The sequence below is a fragment of the Myotis davidii genome, unplaced genomic scaffold (assembly GCF_000327345.1).
Source record: "Myotis davidii unplaced genomic scaffold, ASM32734v1 scaffold376, whole genome shotgun sequence".
Classification (NCBI taxonomy): domain Eukaryota; kingdom Metazoa; phylum Chordata; class Mammalia; order Chiroptera; family Vespertilionidae; genus Myotis; species Myotis davidii.
The window spans coordinates 2,622,660-2,642,356 of NW_006288121.1; the positions used below are offsets into that span (position 1 = coordinate 2,622,660).

Sequence of the window (19,697 nt, forward strand, 5' to 3'; positions counted from 1 at the left end):
CGGGGAGTCAAAAAAAAAGTGGTACCTGAATACCTCAGATATCATCTATTGCAGTGTCTATGGATTTAATGTGAGTAATAATGCCAATATTAGTCTGGATCCAAAAGAGTTAAATTGAGAGTACGCAGAAACAGGCTACTTCTAAATAAGATTCAGAAATGGTTCTCAGAGAAAGCTAATAGCTAAAAGGCTTGTACTCTGGAGGTGGAAAATGTCGAGATCTTTAAATGTTAGAGAATCATATCTTGGTTTGACAGATCTAGCTAATCTTGAAAGGGCAACTTTCCATTTGAATACTAAACAGGAGTTTATGGCCCAACCTCACAGAGACGCAGAACTATGCATTTATTGTGCTGGCAGAGGCAGTGGGACGCTGGGAGAACAAATGATATACTGTACTACTTGGTGTGATTTTCCTCGGGTGAGAAGTTAAACATGATTAAAGATGAGCATTTTTGTTTTCCATGGGACTCTAATCAAAATGGCACAGTCATTTCACTGTAGGCAATAGAACTGCACGCTACAGAACATTTATAACATTATATTCCACTACACTGATGTGTACATTTCAAATATTATCATTTGGAAGTGAAGGAAACAAACATTTTACACTTTTCTGCCAAACTAATTTCCTACCAGACCTGAGTGTTGCCTGACACAGGCTCTCTCCATGTGGAGCACAGCACATGTATATACCCGCAGTATTAGGCCCTTCTCCTTGTACTTTCTGCAGGAGATACCTTCATTCATGCCACAGAGATTTTATTACACCAACATTCTGTAGATTTCTTATAAATTCATTTCGAAGTACATTTTACTACAGCATTAGTTGCCTTTCCTGCTCCTTCTCCCCAAATGCCCACACACTCATATTCTAAATTGGATGCCATGTAACTATTGGAGTTCCTGACACATGAATAGAATCAAGGAATTTTCACTTGGATTACTTAAAGAAAGGCTTGGCCTCCAAGGATGAAGGTAAAGAGAAGGCCTAAATGGGGATTCAAGAAAAGAACCCTTTAGACTTCCTCGTCAACAAACTAAACATACATGGGAGGATGCCCATTGATGTATGGATAGCAATTATCCATTGTCAATGTCAAGCAATTTTGTTATTATACCCATAACATTAAGCACCTCCCCAACCATCCCATCCAGCTCAAAAGGAAATGGAAGGGAAGTTAATTTACAAATGATAGTTAAAGTGTACGTTTTCCTTTGCTAGAAGCTGGAAGAGGTAGAGGCCAATGGGGACTTTGAAACCTTCTCTTAAGACACCAAATAAATGTTCTAGGCCAGGGGTGGGCAAACTTTTTGACTCAAGGGCCACAATGGGTTCTTAAACTGGACCGGAGGGCTGGAACAAAAGCATGGATGGAGTGTTTGTGTGAACTAATATAAATTCAAAGTAAACATCATTACACAAAAGGGTACGGCCTTTTTTTTTTTTTAGTTTTATTCATTTCAAACGGGCCAGATCCGGCCCACGGGCCGTAGTTTGCCCACGGCTGGTCTATACTCATAACCACTCTGCAGCCTCCGTGTGTGTGGTGCACCCCGGACTCTGACAGGAGGAAGATTTTCATATACATTTTACTAATTTTTTTCATCTCTGACACTTCTATTATAGAGACAGGGCAAATAGCAATATTAAAATATTTCCCCTAATTAATTCCTACTTAATGTGCATGAATTTCATGCACCAGGCCACTAGTTATTAAATAATGAGGCTTTGCCTTGTACCAGGCACTGTGTGAGGCCGGTGGGGGACAGAGAGGCCCCCACAACAAAGCAGAAGTGGGTATTTCCATTAAGACTTTTCTACAAAGGGTTCCCAGCTAATGGGAAGTGAAGGGATGGCCACCATGGCTGGTAAGAGGTGCAGCCAGGATTTGAATTTTCTTCTGACCACTCCACCACCACCTTCACTAGACTCCCCCTTCCCACCAGACCACACTGCCTTCTAGAGGCCTCTTCAGACTCTACTTGTGATTCTGCTTATGCACTGAAAAACACCGAAGCACGCTTGTTTTCTGGCAGGAACTCAAGGTTTTCTCCACCCCCAAATCAGAAACAACAATATATATTAAATGTCTCACTTATCAAGTTTACTATGAAATTTTTTTACTTTTTTAGTTTTCAAATGGGCCGGATCCGGCCCGCAGGCCGTAGTTTGCCCACAGCTGCTCTAGGCCTTTAATCATTCTCCAGGGCAAAATTCCTTTCTTCCAAGTTGCAGAGAGGTACTGAAATGTATCCTTTCTCTACAAAATTTAATACAGTGAAAATTCTGTTTAAAAAGATAAAATCTAGTCCTAGATGTCATGACTATACTATTAAAGTGATCGATCTCTTGTGCTCTATGATACAGCAAGATGAAACACTGCTTTAGGTTCAAGGGGAAGAAAGCTACAATTTTCCTTCTGAAAGTTAGATATTTGATATTTGATGAAATAGCATGTCAACAAAGTAAAGAATAAAAGAAAAAGGCAACTAGTTTAGTAAAGAATGAAAAACATTTATCTAACTTACATTTGCTTTTGGAAAGGGTAATTAATGCCATAGAGAACTTACTGAACTAATATTCTGCTGATTTTTCTTCACTCGTTCAATCTCTGGAGAATCTTTTACTGCTGTGCCAGCTCCTACTTCTTTCTTATAAAATACCTTTATTATAAGAGAATGAAATAATAACTATACGCTTATTAGCATTCAAACCCTAGACTTGATTTTTATAAAAGACAATTTCTCAAGTCTTGGAGTAATGTGATTACAGCTTCTATTTATGAGTACCATTGGCACATTAATCAATTAAATAATCCATTATGAGAATAAATGCCCAACTTTGGTTTCATAGGCCATAATCCTACAAGTAACCCTCTTATGCATGTTCTAAGGCATGCTTGGTATCTTATATGGTTACAAATTATTTGCTCTAAGAATATGTTAGAGAACTGGAGTTTCCTTCTTCAAAATACAAAAGCCACTTGGGTATTTGAGAAAAATCAAAGTGCACATTATAAAAGTTCACTAATTCAAAAACAGCATGAAATTTTAAGCAGGTGTTAATCTCCAAACACAAAAATGCCCTCGTTCTCTTTAAAGAAAATATTAACTCTATCATCAACATCAACATAATTCAGTATTTTCCTCATCTTCCATTTATTCATTATACTCCCCATGTCTTTCCACCCCCACCAATATCTACGCCTTTCCAACATAAATTAAAAAAAAGTGCTGTACAAAAAATAATAAAAATAGAAGAATTATAAGAAAGCCATGAGGACAGAATGAATTCCTCTTTTGAAGTGTGATAACCCACATGTCAGGGTTGGGAGAGTGACATGAGAGATGTTCTCCAAAAGCTAGAAATCTAGAATACCATGAAATCACAGGACTTGAGAGCCAAAAAAGTCTTTTTCTCAAACCCTGCCTTCCAACAGGACTCCATTGCTTAGCACAGCCTGACTATGAAGACTCAGAGGCACTTGCCCATTAGCACTTGTCAATTTTTTAGCAAGTAGAAAAATATTTCAGAAGTTATCAGACTTAATAGAATTTATATTTTGATGAGCTTAGCTACTAAATGAGCTAAATTCTACATTAAAATACTGGCTGTATGGCTTTAGCCGGTTTGGCTCAGTAGATAGAGCATCAGCCGATAGACTGAAGGGTCCCAGGTTTGATTCTGGTCACGAGCACATACTGGTTACAGCTTGATCCCCAGCCCTGGTTGCAACCAATGCGGGAGGCAACCAATCAATGTGTCTGTCTCACATCGATGTTTCTCTCTCTCTCTCCCCTTCCATTCCATCCTCTGTAAAAATCAATGGGAAAAAAAATCCTCAGGTGAGGATTAACAAAATAAACAAAGAAAAATACTGGCTATATGGTCAGTTTTTATCACATGGCTGCAAGTTATATCGTACAATTCAAGTTCATATATCCACTAAACATATACCCAATTTCTTTTTTTTTCTTTTTTAAATACATATTTTCATTGATTTCAGAAAGGAAGGGAGAGGAAGAGAGAGATAGAAACATCAATGATGAGAGAGAATCATTGATCGGCTGCCTCCTGAATGCCCCCACCTGAGGGTTGAGCCCCCAACCCAAGCATGTGCCCTTGACCGGAATCACACCTGGGACCCTTTAGTCCACAGGCCAACGCTCTATTCACCGAGCCATACCAGCTAGGGCCCCGATTTCTTAATGGCGCTGATACCATTCTTATTGCTCAAAATAAATATATGAAAGTTTAAGAACTGGTTACAAACTAATAAGTTTGGGAAGGAAATCTCTTTATCTGACTATTTTCATCTTCAAGGTAAAGGTATGTATAGAAGATTAAGACCTCTTTTTCTGAGTAAAAATTAATAAATTCAGTTAAAAATAACTATAACTATAGCTTGTACTAAAGAAAAAAATTTGGATTTGTAATTCTAAAACAATCATAATAAAGAAATAAAGATAACACAGATAGAAAATTCAAGTAATGCAGAAAAATAAATGAGACAATGAGGGAAGGTCCTCCGTACAAAATACAATTTCAAGGAGGCGACTAAAAAGAAATAATGGCTACTCACTGAACTAATGTTTTGTTGAGTTGTCTTAATTCTCTGGATTTCAGGAGTATCTGCCACAGGAGAATAGTTAGAAAGCATCTTCTCTGCTTCATCTTTATACTTTTTCTAGAAATACAAACAGTTAATATCAACCTGAAACTTAGTGTGTGTGCACATATGAGACAGAGACAGAGAAAATGATAGTGATACTACTTCAAATTCGACTTTACCACATGGCTGCAAGTTATATCATATGATTCAAAGCAGTTGTTGATGCAACAGCAAACATAAGGGGTATGCTAACCAAGTAAGCCAGCAGTCAGGGAGCGGCCTCACCTCTGCTCAGGCAGTGGTCCCACCCCTGTCCATTCCAGGCCTCAGGAGGGCGTGACCTCTAAGCCACTCTTTGTTTAGAACCTACTCTTTTAGGAGCAGTCCCACCCCTGTTCACAGTTACCCCATAGTTCCTGCAAGTAACTCAGCTCTCTATACCTTCTTGTTTTTGTGCTTCTGGGTTTATGTTCTTCCTACTTCAAGTAACAATACTTTTGAGCCCTGGCTGGGTGGCTCAGTTGACTGGTGTGTCGTCCTGTACACCAAGATGATGGATTCAATTCCCAGTCAAGGCACATACCTAGGTTTTGGGTTCAATCCCTGGTCAGGGCATATGGGAGACAACCTGTTGATTGTCAATGCTTCTCTCATAGATCAATATCTCTATCTATCTATCTATCTATCATCTCCCTTTCCCTTCCTTTCTCTCTAAAAGTCAATGAAAACATATCCTTGGGTAAGGATTAAAAAAAGATATATTTGATTAAAGTAATAGTGCCTTAAAATAAAAATTATTTTATTATTCCCTCTTACAGATGGGGAAACTGAGTCACTAAGTAAGAAGTGTCAGAACTAGGATTTAAAACCGGGCACTCTAATTCCAAAATCAGTAATGTTAATCATTATGGCACACTATTGCTTGTTAGGAAAGGTAATTTTGTTCATGTTGAAATGCACCATAGCATCATTACATCCTCTAGAACTCCACTGTGTCCAAAATAATTTTTAAAAATCAACACTGGTAAGTTAAAACAGAAATTCTGGCAGCTGAGGCATAATCTCCTCTTAAAGCCTTTACTCTTGATTCCTTTACCTTCTCATAGCATGTATCATGGTTGTCATACTCTCCTTGCATGGTTATTAAATTAACCTGTACCTCCCAAAGAGCAAAACCATATCTAATTTTGCATGTAAACAGGTGCTCAGGAAGTATTTGCTGAATGAATGAATGAATGAATGAGGTTGGTATTCCTGAGATAGCAACTTCTCTCCACTGACTCAAATGGCCATTTGTGTACATATTTATCTAGGACAGTGGTTCTCAACCTGTGGGTCGCAACCCCTTTGGGGGTCGAACGACCCTTTCACAGGAGTCACCTAAGACCATCAGAAAACACATATATAATTACATATTGTTTTTGTGATAAATCACTATGCTTTAATTATGTTCAATATGTAACAATGAAATTAGGGGTCACCACAGCATGAGGAATTATATTAAAGGGTCGCGGCATTAGAAAAGTTGAGAACCACTGATCTAGGATATTAGTTTAGCTGATTTAGTTCGAGCACTTCTCCAAGTTCACATGCCATCATGAGACACTGAGGACAGATGGACATGCACATCAGGACCATCCCAACTGCTGTCACCTGATGGGGCTGAGACGCAGACAACTCCTTTGACAGCTGACTCTGCCATCTTGATTCTCACATTTTTTAGCCAGCAGATGTTTAGACTCCTTGCTTATATTTTAAGCAGAATTTTAAAAAATTTGGTTAAACGTTATTTTCAGCATAAACCCCATTAACCAAATTTAGTTCATCCCCTTTACTATTTATTTTCCACTGAGATTCATTCTTTTCCATGGAAATTTTACAGTAGGAAATATTTCACTAATGAAAATTTTTACTCAAATCAGATTTTAATTCTTTCATTAAATATTTTCTTTTGTGGTCAGTATGCCACCTATATCAAGTTTTCCTGAGGTTAAATTTGGCATCTTACCAAAAAACAAAACCAAAAACAAAACTTAGTTCTTAATTTTTATTCAGTATTATTAGAGGCCCGGTGCACAAAATTTGTGGGGGGTGGGCGGGAAGGGAAAGTTCCTCTGCTTGGCCTGCACCCTCTCGCAATCCAGGACTGCTCGCCCCTAACCACTCGCCTGCCTGCCTGCTCAGTGTGCATCATAGCAACTGGTCATTCTGGTCATTCCGTTGTAACTGTTACTTTTATATATATATATATAGATATAGATATAGATTCACTTTCACCTTACACTTTGTGCAGTTTTACTCACTTTTAGTTTTAGTTGGAACTATTTTAAAGATAATACTCATTATGAAATGGGGAAAAAGACAATTAATTCATTTGCAATCTTGTTTCTGTAGAGTGAACATTAGATCCAAGTATGCAATACAGTTTTCTGGTGTGTTTTTTAAAGGTCAAAATGTCCTTGAATGCAAAACAGGGGCTCCAGCAGGGGAGCTCTGACAATGAATAATGTCCATGGAATTGAATCTGCAGCAGTTGTCCCTTTCATTAGTGAAGTTAATTAAGTTTGGCCAATGGTTCCTTTACAATGGAGTGCACTGACTTTGAATTCAGTGCCCTCAAAAAGGTATCCATCATGGCAATGCACAAAACACATGGTGACTGGCTGTTAGAATACATTGTTCTGAGCAGCTTAACTACACCAACCTGGCTATAGATTTCCGATGCTCTCTTGGCTCGCAGCATATCCAGAACGTCCATGCTCACTTGCATTCCTTTCCCTTTGATTTCTGTTTCCAGATCTTTCTTATATTCTATCTAAAAGAGTAGAAAGGAATCTTCAGTGCTTTGCTTAACCTTCCAGAGCAATGTAGATATTTATGTGTTCAAATCTCAAAGCCACACACGTGGAAATACCATTTGTACTCATCTATGTACAATTCAATATGTTTTTTTAAACTTTGTATGTCATTCATTTCTTACCTGGCTGGCCATTCCGGATGCTTTCTTGGCTCTCTGGATATCAAGTGTGTCTGTGCTCACCTGCATGCCCTTCCCTTTAATTTCAGTCTCTAGATCTCTTTTATAGTCTTTCTGTAAAAAATAAAACATGCAAGTAGAACTCCAAAATAATTTTAAAATTTTGATGTCATTTCACCATCAGAATCATGTCTTCTGGAGATATACTGGAACTTTAAGTCTTTTATTTCCATAGAAGTTTAGAATTTTTAACTTGTGGTAGAAACATGACTTGGAATGTCTTAGTCACATAGTCAGAAGGCTTTTTCCTACTCACCTGAATTAAGAAAGAAACCATAGTTAATCCAGGGGAAACTTTCTATATATGAGAAAATTGATGAACTATAGATTAATATATCACTCAGTTAATGAATATCAGTAAGATGGGTAGTAAAATTGTCACTTTTTGCTCTGTAATGAATAATTGCTTGTTGTTTCCCTGAAATCTAACTCCCCCCTTTCCCTGTTTTAGCTCCCTTACCACTGCTTCCCCATTCTAAGCCACTCAGCTCGGGGGAGACTGCCCAGATGCATTGGCCCTGCTGGACTAAATCGATCATTATACCTATCCCTGGCTCTTCATGATTGGTTCAGGGATAGGTGCATCTTCCTCCTCATGAGCTATCAAAAGACTCTCTTTCCTTCTGTCCATGAAGGAAGTGGCCCCAGGAGCTGCTAGATGCCTCTTTGCAAGCAGAAGAAGAAAGCCTGCCTAAGAACTAACAGATAGAAACCAAACCTGATTTACCCAGTCTGCGTCCTACATCAAGCTATGTCTAAGAATTCCTCTGCTATTTGGTACAAGAACAGTAAATGTTCTGCTTTCCTGAGCTATTTTGAGTTGGATTATCTGTTACTTACAAAATATCAAAACTACACACACAAATGTCTTAAAAGACTCTTGTCACACTTTAAAACTAATTATTATAAAATTCAACAAGCTGTACTCATAATTGTATTCTTTTCTGGATGCATACTACTTTTCAAAGAAAAATTTTATTAAGAGGAAGAAGTTATTGACAGTATCTAAATTACACTTCTTCCAAAAACAGTTATTTCACATTGTGTTCACATACTCTAGATTTATAGATTCTCTAATTTAAAGTAAATGCTGTCTTGCTTATTTATGAGGTAGTGCTAAATTTAGAGAAGTTGTAAATAAAAACCTCAATCTCAGAGAAATATTATATTTTTCCTTTCTTCCAGTCATAAATCTGCCTATTGTTACTCAGGGTCTCAGTTTCAATTTTCTGAATAAGAGTTCAAGTAATAATGTTTAACTTTTAAAAGAATAACACTGAAATACTAGTATTACTATGTCTGTAAGGAGCTCTAAATTTTTAGCAAGCCTCTGAAGGCCCCAAAACAAGACACTTCATTTGAAGAACAATATATGAAGGAACTCAGGCTTTAGTCATAGATGGCCACCAAGGTCCCATGTAGAAGGCATGTCATTTAGTTTTCCAGTATGAACCATCAAATCTAAAGTATTTTAAAGCCCACAAATAGACTATGTAGGACACCAGTTATATCAGCTATTTATTTTTAAAAAATATATATTTTATGGATTTTTTACAGAGAGGAAAGGAGAGGAATAGAGAGTTAGAAACATTGATCAGCTGCCTTCTGCATACCCTCTAATGGGGATATGCCCACAACCAAAGTACATGCCCTTGACCAGAATTGAACCTGGGACCCTTCAGTCCCCAGGCCGATGCTCTATCCACTGAGCCAAATTGGTTAGGGCCATCAGCTATTTATTACGCATACTAAAATACCCTAGAAAAAAAAACAACATGAAATAAGCCCCAATGCACATTCCTTTTCAGAGCCTCTCCCTGAATCATCTTTGCTAATGTCCCATTCGCTAAAGAAAATCACAGGATCAAAAAAATCATGACCTTAGGGTACTAGAAGGTTTGGCTATTGGGGACTAATCATTCATGTAACAATACACCACACTGACTTTACTTTAAAAAAATAAATGTTGTACTATGGCAATGTCCCAAACTCTCGTTGAAAAGGATTTGATAACTTGTCAATTTGGGCAAAATGGGACATGGCTATGATTATATGCAAATGAGACTTTTGAATTGCAAAGATAACTACATCCCCAAAATTGATTTGGGCTATATGAACCATAATATAGCTCACTCCCCTATGCCTGTTTTTCCTCTATGGTCTTAATAACTAAATTTGTACCTTTGTCTTATTATATAATCCCAAGGTACACAGAGAAATATAAATCAACATATCAATGAATAAACTAATCTATTACCTAATAAGAAAAGACCTGAAATTCCAAGCTTTCATAAAAGTAATGCATCATAGAAGCCTGTTCTTTAGATAAAAAAGTTTGTTCTTTCCACATTCTTTTCTCCAGTAAAAGGATGCTTTTTTTTTTTGGCCTCAACTCAGTCTCACGAGGATAATATTGAAAACTCTTCTGCAGCCTTGATTTTCCCCTGCAGCATACACTAATCCAGTACTTTGAACTAATATTGGATGTCACCCCTTCCTCAAAATAAAAACTTCAGAAACTTATAAGTAGTTATTTGATAGTACCTGGGTAGTTATTCAGAAATCTAGGAAGATCGCCATAAGAAAGTACTATTAATCCAATAAATAAATAAGAAGAAAAAGTACAAGAAGAACCAACCATGCAAAAGACCAGGGGAAGGACTTTGAGGAAGACAAGAGAGCTATATAGAGACCCTAAAACCTATGGAGACACAAACTAGAAGCCTGTGAGGCTGTAGCATGATGAACATGGAAGAAGGGTGCAGTATGAGGATGGGCAGGAGGAAGGAGCATGACGTCTATGCTGAACATGACTGGGGAAAATAATTTAATTCTTTAAGGATTGTTCTGGCTGATAGGCAGAGAATGGATACTAAGGGGGCAAATTCTGGTTAGGAATCTATTGCAATAATCTAGGTAGTAGAGATGGTAGCTTGGATGAAAGTGGGGAGAAGGAGATGGTTTTAGGAAACCATTATGGGGGTGGAGTCAATAAAACTTGCGGACAATTGAATCAAAGTGACTTCTGGGATTTCATTGACACCCTCTGTTAAGAAGGAAGAAGATCTGAGAAAAAATTAAGGATTCTGGTTTGGGTGTGTAATGTCAAGTCTCTGTTATAATACACTAGGGGCTTGGTGCACGAAGATTCGTGCATGGGGGTGGAAGGAGTGGGGGGGTTGAGAGGGCATCCCTCAGCCCGACCTGCACCCTCTCCAATCTGGGAGCCCTCAGGGGAGCCCTCTCCAGTCCGGGAGATTCTGTCTGTCATTGCAATAATATGAATGAATTATTTGAGACCCCAACCCAGTTTGGTTTGTTGCTCACAGAATAATAGAGGCATTTTTTTTTTCTTTGCTTCATTGGTGGAGATTTCCGGGAAGTTTTAGGATATCTTCCCTTTAATTTTTCCTAGACACTCTGATTTTACTTATGTCTCTCATCTTTGCTTTCTCTCTATCCCACACTGCAACAGTAACTTGCTCCAGGCTCATTTTACTCTAGTGTCTAGGAGATCCGTCTGTCACCAGCACTACAATTCTCAGCATTCCTGGTGCACCCCATGCTCTGGGCTTCTGCTTCCAGTCCTGGGGCTGCCTGGGTGCTCCCTGCACTTGGAGCGACTAAGAGAGCCACGGCCCCTCAAGCCTCCGGCTCTCCTGCTCTGCTCTCCGCCTGGCGACTGAAGGAGCCACGTCTACCCAAGGGAGTGACCAAGGGAGCCACATCCCCCCAAGCTGCTGGCTGTCCCGCTTCTGCTCTCCACCTGGCGCCTGTGTATGCAAATTAACTCACCATCTTTGTTGGGTTAATTTGCATGTTCACCCTGATTGGCTGGTGAGTGTAGCAAAGGGATGGTCAATTTACATGTTTCTCTTTTATTATATAGGTTGTATATGTCATCTACATGTGGTAATACCTATGAAACACCAAAAGGTAAATTGTTACATCTTTTCATCCATGTTATAGAACACTTAATCCTATATAATAAAAGCCTAATATGCTAACTGTCCAGTTGTCTGGTCGGACTTTCAACCAATCAAAGCATAATATGCTAATGATATCCTAAGGCCACTCAACTGCTCACTATGACATGCACTGACCACCAGAGGGCAGACACTCAATGCAGGAGCTGCCCCATGGTCGTCAGTGGGCTCCCACAGGGGAAGCACTGCTCAGCCAGAATCTCTGAGCCGGGCTCACGGCTGGTGAGCACAGTGGCGGTGGCGGGAGCCACTCCCGTCTCCGTGGCAGCACTAAGGATGTCCGACTGCCAGCTTAGGCCTGCTTTTCCTGAGCAGGCCTAAGCCATCAGTGAGACATCCCCAGAGGGCTCCCAGACTGTGAGAGGGTTCAGGCCAGGCTGAGGGACGCCCCTGAGTGCATGGATTTTGTGCACCATGCTTCTAGTTTTTTAATAAGAATGAGGAAGAATTATATGAAGTGACATGGAAAGGGTCTATAATATTAAGTGAGAAAAGCAAGCACAGAACAAAGTACTAGTACATGTTAAGTTTTTAGTCTGTGTACAAATGTATGTTCCAGAGAGAGTGTTAATATGCAAAGTATCCCCTTAGGAGACCAGGAGTTTGATAGCTCGCTGTGACATACGCTGACCACCAGGGGACAGTGTGGAATGAAGGAAGGCCCTGGCTGGCAACCCAAAGGCCCCAAAGGGCCCTGATCACCAGCCAGGCTTAGGGACCCTACCTGTGCACAAAATTCATGCACTAGGCTTCTAATATATACATAAATATAGATCTGGAAGGCTCTACAACAAGTTTATAACAATGGCTATCTCTCAAGAAGAGACAAGAATTAGGGTCAGAGTGAAAGGAGGTTTGTAAGACTTCTTCAGCATGTATTTCCCCTCTGTCTGCTTACTCTACTCACCTCTGAAGCTATCTCTGAAGCTTTTTTGGCATGTTGTATTTCAAGGGTATCAATGCCAACTTGCATTCCTTTCCCTTTAATTTCTGACTCTAGGTCTTTCTTGTATTCTTTCTGAAAAACAGCAATATTTACAACATTCAGACACTCAGGGGACAATCATGTTTGTATTCAATGATACCAAAAAAAAAGTTAATATGCAAAGTATCCCCTTAGGAGACCAGGAGTTTGATAGCTCGCTGTGACATACGCTGACCACCAGGGGACAGTGTGGAATGAAGGAAGGCCCTGGCTGGCAACCCAAAGGCCCCAAAGGGCCCTGATCACCAGCCAGGCTTAGGGACCCTACCTGTGCACAAAATTCATGCACTAGGCTTCTAATATATACATAAATATAGATCTGGAAGGCTCTACAACAAGTTTATAACAATGGCTATCTCTCAAGAAGAGACAAGAATTAGGGTCAGAGTGAAAGGAGGTTTGTAAGACTTCTTCAGCATGTATTTCCCCTCTGCCATTTCTAAATGGAACCAATATGGGTCAAGAATTCTATGCCGACCCCATGTTTTTATCTAAACCAATTATGGCCATCCCACCCCCCCTGGCAGTCACTCCCCTGGCAATGAGTTAGCTACCTCCACCCTCCAGATATCCAGAGTGGGAGTCAACCGGAGCCAGCTCTTCTCACTCAAGTGCCATGTTATAGCTCTCAGAGCAGCTCCACTGAAGCATCTTCATTATCAGCTTGGAGATAAGCAATGCCCCTTAACCTGTATCCCCAACTTTCTCTTTACATATATTTCTCACAAAATCATCTCTTCCCAACTACTCTCTAATCTGCCAACCCTTTTATGTTCTTGAAAGTTTGGGGGGAAGTTCAAGAGGTATGGAACCAATTCTGGAGCATATCCTTTGAAAAATACACATATAATCTGACTCCTACAACTTTGTTACCTGATATGTATCATATCATCGCATTTAAGCCAAAACTCCTAAATTAACATCCTGTCATTACATGTATTACACGAAGAGGAAATGGTATTAGACAAAAGAACATGGTCATTGAGGACATATAATACCCCACCCCCAAATGCTGACTCTGTAGAAATTATAGGAATGGTGATGAGGTCAACAGAGGATATTTTGAGGACATGCAACCAAATCACACAGAAATGGCTATCAATGACAGGCTAGAGTCTTCATATGTGATTTTCAAATTCTGCTCAGAAAGTTGGAAAAAAAAAAAAGGAGATATATGTACTACTCTTTGTAATATTTTAAGCAATAAAACAAAATTTAAAAGTAAAAAAGAGAAAGTTGGAAACAGAAATGTCAAGTAGCACATGATCCATCCTTAAAGAAAAAGGAATATGAAAACATTTATCATAGCCTAGAATCTAGGCCCTAGATTAACAGGAAATTTGTTGCATTATAGGATAAGGTAAGATGTGTGTACATGTGTGTTTGTTATATTAAAATGCCTTTCCCAAAATTTTCTTTGATATATTTAAAGGAAATGAGCCAAGCAGAAACTGTAAGTTTTCAAATAAGCATGATGATTTGAAATGGTTTCCATTCCAAACTGTTAAATTAGTCACAGAAAGCTTTGCAAAATTCCAGGTACTAATCAAGTTGCTAATATGATTTGTTAAGCTCTGAAATATGATTCTATAGGTCTGCTTACTCTACTCACCTCTGAAGCTATCTCTGAAGCTTTTTTGGCATGTTGTATTTCAAGGGTATCAATGCCAACTTGCATTCCTTTCCCTTTAATTTCTGACTCTAGGTCTTTCTTGTATTCTTTCTGAAAAACAGCAATATTTACAACATTCAGACACTCAGGGGACAATCATGTTTGTATTCAATGATACCAAAAAAAATGGCTTACCATATTTATAAAGAAAAGAAAAAGAAAACATCACAGCTTAGTGCTATGAATGATCACCTAGAACTAAAGTCTCTGAACCTCTTATAACTCTCATCACTATTCTCACTGAAGAAAAGTATATAAAGTTCTGAAGACTTTTACTGTAAAAAGGCAGTGAGAATCTTCACTGACAACTGTCCTGGGGTCTGGAGGACAGGGAGGCAGGTTTAAGTGAGTGGATTCTGTAAAAAGACTGACTTTGAGGCCCTGACAGCTGTGTGACACTGGAATGTTTCTTAACATTTTTGGTTCACTAATATGCAAAATGGGATAATGATTCCTCATGAAGGATCACTGTGAGGGGTATTCAATAACTGATAGCATCTTCTGGTCTTCCACTGCTATACCTATGCACTAAGACCTGGTTTATTGCTGCTCTAGTCACCATCTTGCCATTCAACTGCATCTGCCACTGAGGGTTCAAGACAATTTTTTCCAAATATTATGACAAAGGATTGCATTTGTAAATCTACGCTGGATATGTCACCATAATAAATGAATTTGTAGAAAAGTATTAATATAGGAATATGCAATGAAAATATGAGCCAAAGATGATGGTGAACAACTGTTGTTTTTGCCTGACTAGCATCCATTCCTCCTTCTTCTGGCAAAAAGTTCCATAATTTTCTTTTCAGGAATTACCTGTAACCCTTCTCAATCCATACACTTTGGGTTGGTTGATTTTCCTACTCTCCACATATATTTTTAAATCCACTAGAATGCTTTTAATGGTTCCTTTAATTTATTTAAAGAACGGGAATATGGTCAAAGATGAATGTAAATTTTTTAAAACACGTAACAACTTAGAATAGTTTATATTTAAAACGTTGTTAAACTACTTCGGAAGTTAACTATACAATGGGTGACCAGAAGAACCATCTGAGGTCATCAGCACATTACAGTCCCCTGACCTTAGACACAATTACTGGGTCAGGTGTGGGCACAGGATAGAAGCTGATTTGGTGAGAGTCAATCTTTGGACTTAAATTATAACTACAAGAATTCAGATGCTCACTTCCCACTGGGATTACTGGCCACAAATATAGTTATCTTGTCATTAAGGGGGGCCATCACTTAGAGACAGCCTCCCAACAGTAAAGCAGTAGAGAAGATAGCGGGACTAAGAATGAGGAAGAGAAACATTTGAATTCCAACCTGAAGGAAACCTGATCTTTGGACTTCTCTAGTCAAAACTCAAAATGTTTCCTTTGTTGCTCAACCCAGTTTGCGTTGGGTTTCTGTCATTTGCAATCTGACTAACATGGTCATCATCATCATCATCATCATCATTGCCACAGTTTATTAACAAATGGGTATAAAGCTTTGGATTTTTTCACTGCTAAATTCAGCTATATTCATTCCTCAAAGCACAGTGCCATTGTTTGATACCAAATTTCATGATGTAAAGTTAGCAATGGCCACTTCCATGTTAATAAAGAGATTTAAGTAGACTCATACAGCATTCTAGGCAAGGATTGGGAGATTTGGTTTGTCAGCACATGAACATTTAAGCTGCAGTTATCACTAGACCGTGATAACACAACTCCCTAAACTTCTGCCTTTTAATTACTTAAAAGATCAAGTTATAGCTCATAAACTTATATTGGTTTATAATATAGATTTGTCTCTAAAATGGGCAAATAGTCATTTTTCTCATACTATAGAAAAAGAAGATAATGAGAATCATTTAAAAAAATCATTGATTTGGAAAAGACTACTAGGACATAGCTACTCATAATCATCTTACACATAAAAGTTGTGGAATATATAGAATATATATGTATTTTATCTATAAAAATATCTATAATATTTTTATTTGTACCTATTAAAAAATACAAAATCTTTGAGAAAGATTTATAGATAACAAATCAGCTAAAAGTTCATACATTCCCCGCTGTAAAAGAAATATACTCACCTCACTAGCTATTTCAGATGCTCGTTTTGCTCTTTGAATATCAAGCACTTCTGAATTAAGTTCCATTCCTTTCCCTTTTATTTCATTTTCCAAATCTTTTCTATATTCCTTCTATGATATAAAAATAATACAATTTGTAATTTATTGGGAATCTCTTTAATCTTTACACAGTTTTACTTATTTTCTAGAAACCACAGAAAGGAGAAACTGTTTCTAGGAAAGAATGATTCAGACTCCTGAGCATTCATGCTCCTTATTTCCCACAGAAAGTTTCTCTTTTAAACATATGTAGGGTGGCTTCCACTGTTATCAGTCTTTTCCCTTTCATCCTTTCTTCCGATATACTTTGGTACCATATTGGTGCCACATTTTTTAAAATGCCTTTCTTTTAAGTGGTGAGGAAGATCTTAGGAATACATGCTTCTTATTTATTTTTTAAAGTATTTTGCAAAAACTGTCTATAAAATAAGAATCACCAAAAGAACATAGTTGAAAAGAATGAAAAATTACAAAATCCAATGGATTGGTGTAGCCAAAGTTTTAAAATAAGTTTCCATTTTATTCAAAGCTCATAAAGCTAAATAATTTCCTAATTGGTTTATAATATAATGTTTGAATATCACCTATTTTAATATTATATTTTAAGTACATCTAAATGTTTTTACTAACACATGTAATAACTTGAGTTTTTTTGTACTAATGAATTTCTTGTCTTCTTACTAACCACATTATGAAAATACCTTAATCCAATTTGACTAAGTTGCACTTATGAAAGATGAAACTTTCTTTAGTGATAAGAAATCATGTTCTAGTTAATTCTAGGTTTTGCTTCATGTTATTTTCTCTTTGTACACTATAATGATGTTAGCTGGTCCTCTGCTTACTAATAGCCTACAAGACATAGTAACGACCTGCATGTAAATTTGGAAAGAGCTCTAAGAGTCAAATGACTTGGAGAAAAGAGTTACTTTAATAATTTGGTTACGCAACCTTTAAGAAGGCTTTAAGTAACTGACCTTGATTTCCACATGGACAAAATTAAAATTAAAATACTGATCTACCAATGTTAAAGGCTAATGGTGAGAATCAAATGAAATGCAGCATAAAATGATATTTTGAACACTCTAAATGGCAAGATATATGTAAAAACCATAATAAAATAAAAAATGCAAAGACTACTTAAAGCTAAATGCTTACACTTAGAAAGCAAAGTTACAATTTCATTAAGTGACTAAAAGTACCTTTTTAAAATTAGACATCTCTATAACTTAATTAAAAGATTTTTAATTATAGACTTCTGGGCCTTTTTCTATCCTATACATGTTGAATCAATAAATCTAAAAAAAAAAAAATTCACTCAAAAAGAGGAATAAAAGAAAAAGGTACTGATATACTATTAAAGTCATTAATGGATTCAAATTAGAGCTCACATTGTCATTTGTATGTAAATTATGAAAGGATTCCCCTTTTAACAAATCACATAAGTAGTGGATATTTCTTACGTTTTTAAAATATGCTTTTATTGATTTTTTAGAGGGAGAGGAAGAGATATGGAGAGATAGAAATACCAGTAAGAGAGAAACATCAATCAGCTGCCTCTTGCACGCCCCCTACTGGGAATCAAGCCAGAAACCCGGGCATGTGCCCTGACTAGGAATTGAATGGTGACCTCATGATGCATGGGGATGGCACTCAACCAACTGAGCCACAACCAGCTGGGCAAGAGTAAATATTTTTTAAATGGAAATCAATAAGAGTAGGAAATTGCCACTTGAATAGCTTTCAACTTCAAAATACTTTATAGTAGTGAAAGTGAACAAAGATAAGGTAGCAAAAGTACTCTTCCATAAATTATACACCTATTACAGCCCAACATATATTACAACAGTGAATCACATTAAATGTGTAAAAGCAGTCGAAAGATAAAGCCCAATTGGCACTTCATTTTTTAAATGATGCACTTCTATGTAGGTAATTATACACTCTTATTTCATTGGTTTAAGACATTTCATTCAGGAATAATTTCTTCAGTTCAAAATTCAGCATGAAATGGAGGTCTTTAATGCTTTCTCTTAATGTAAAAAGAATCTATTTAAATAGAGAGTTGGAAGGGCTCCAGGTTACTTTGTTGCCATTTAAAAAAAAAATCTACTCAGAGAGAAGGTAGGGGTGGGTGGGTAGGAAGAGATCAACCAAATAAATTGTATGCAAATATGCATAATCCATGGACACAGACAATAGCGTGGAGAAAGCCTGGGGTGGGGACCAGGGTCAGGCTAGAAGGGGTCAATGGGGGTTGGGGGACATATGTAATACTTTCAAAAATAAAGATTTAATTTAAAAAAATAAAACTTAAAAAAAGGAGACAAAACGTTTAAACAAGGGCTAGACAGTGAGCATGGTATTTCTATTAGATTTGAGGAACTTAATGCTCAATAAATTTAATACACTAATTGTGCGCCAAATGCACCACTAAATTTGGAGGGAAATCCTGCTGAGAATAAAATTAAAAAAATGGACATAAGTTCTTGTGTTCAATATGCTAAATATATCTTCCCCGACTCAGAACACAAACCACTTATAAGTAATGTACCATTTATCCAGACCTTCACACATGAGCACCTTATTTCTAATATCAACTGCCATGAGAATGCTGCAGGGAAGTTTGAGACAAAGCTGGTTCTAATATGGAAATTAGAAACTCTATTAGTAAAGGTCAAAGTGAGGGAAAAGTAACAGATTAATATCTGAAATTCATTGAATTAATAGAGAATTGTTAAATAAATACTTCCAGGGTTATTCCTTTAGTTTTTAGTTTCTTTTGCAATAATGGTAAATATCAGGATCATACCTCCTTCAGTAAGTTGGTGATGTACTTTACATGCAGAAATTCTGGAGTCTTGTCTAAATCCAGTGATGACCTTCCTTTAATCTCTCTCTCAAAATCCTCTCTGTAAACTCTCTGTTAAATGAGATCACATAATTTTTAAACTAACAACATACTAGTGCCTGTTGAAAAGATATTAGAACAAGAGTCCCCAGAATAAAATTGATATTTTCATTATGCAATATTACCACCTCAGTCTTCTTTTATTTTTTTGCTTAAAGTATTACAAAGGGTATTACATATGTGTCCATTCCCCCCCCCCCGGCCCTAGACAATCCCCCGCCTCCGCTATCCCCCAGTGTCTTATGTCCATTGGTTATGCTTATATGCATCCATACAAGTCCTTTCGCTGATCTCTTTGCATGCTTATTATGACAGGCACTTTACACATGCCTCAAATCCTCATAAAAGCAGTAAAATGTTAG

General features: G+C 37.5%; 1 protein-coding gene across 2 annotated transcripts in view; it reads right to left on the reverse strand.

Annotated features, from left to right (window-relative positions):
* Positions 1-19,697, reverse strand: part of NEBL (nebulette) — a 370,552-nt gene that overhangs the window by 43,045 nt on the left and 307,810 nt on the right. The window contains exons 12-18 of one of the 2 annotated variants that reach the window (XM_015561463.1): positions 19,237-19,343; positions 16,386-16,496; positions 14,237-14,347; positions 7,597-7,707; positions 7,321-7,431; positions 4,587-4,691; positions 2,575-2,667 (exon numbers count right to left, since the gene is read on the reverse strand). The exons of the other annotated variant lie outside the window; for it this stretch is intronic. Coding sequence (XP_015416949.1) covers positions 2,575-2,667; positions 4,587-4,691; positions 7,321-7,431; positions 7,597-7,707; positions 14,237-14,347; positions 16,386-16,496; positions 19,237-19,343 — 749 coding nt within the window. The remainder of the gene's footprint in view (positions 1-2,574; positions 2,668-4,586; positions 4,692-7,320; positions 7,432-7,596; positions 7,708-14,236; positions 14,348-16,385; positions 16,497-19,236; positions 19,344-19,697) is intronic. 2 annotated transcript variants of the gene reach the window in all.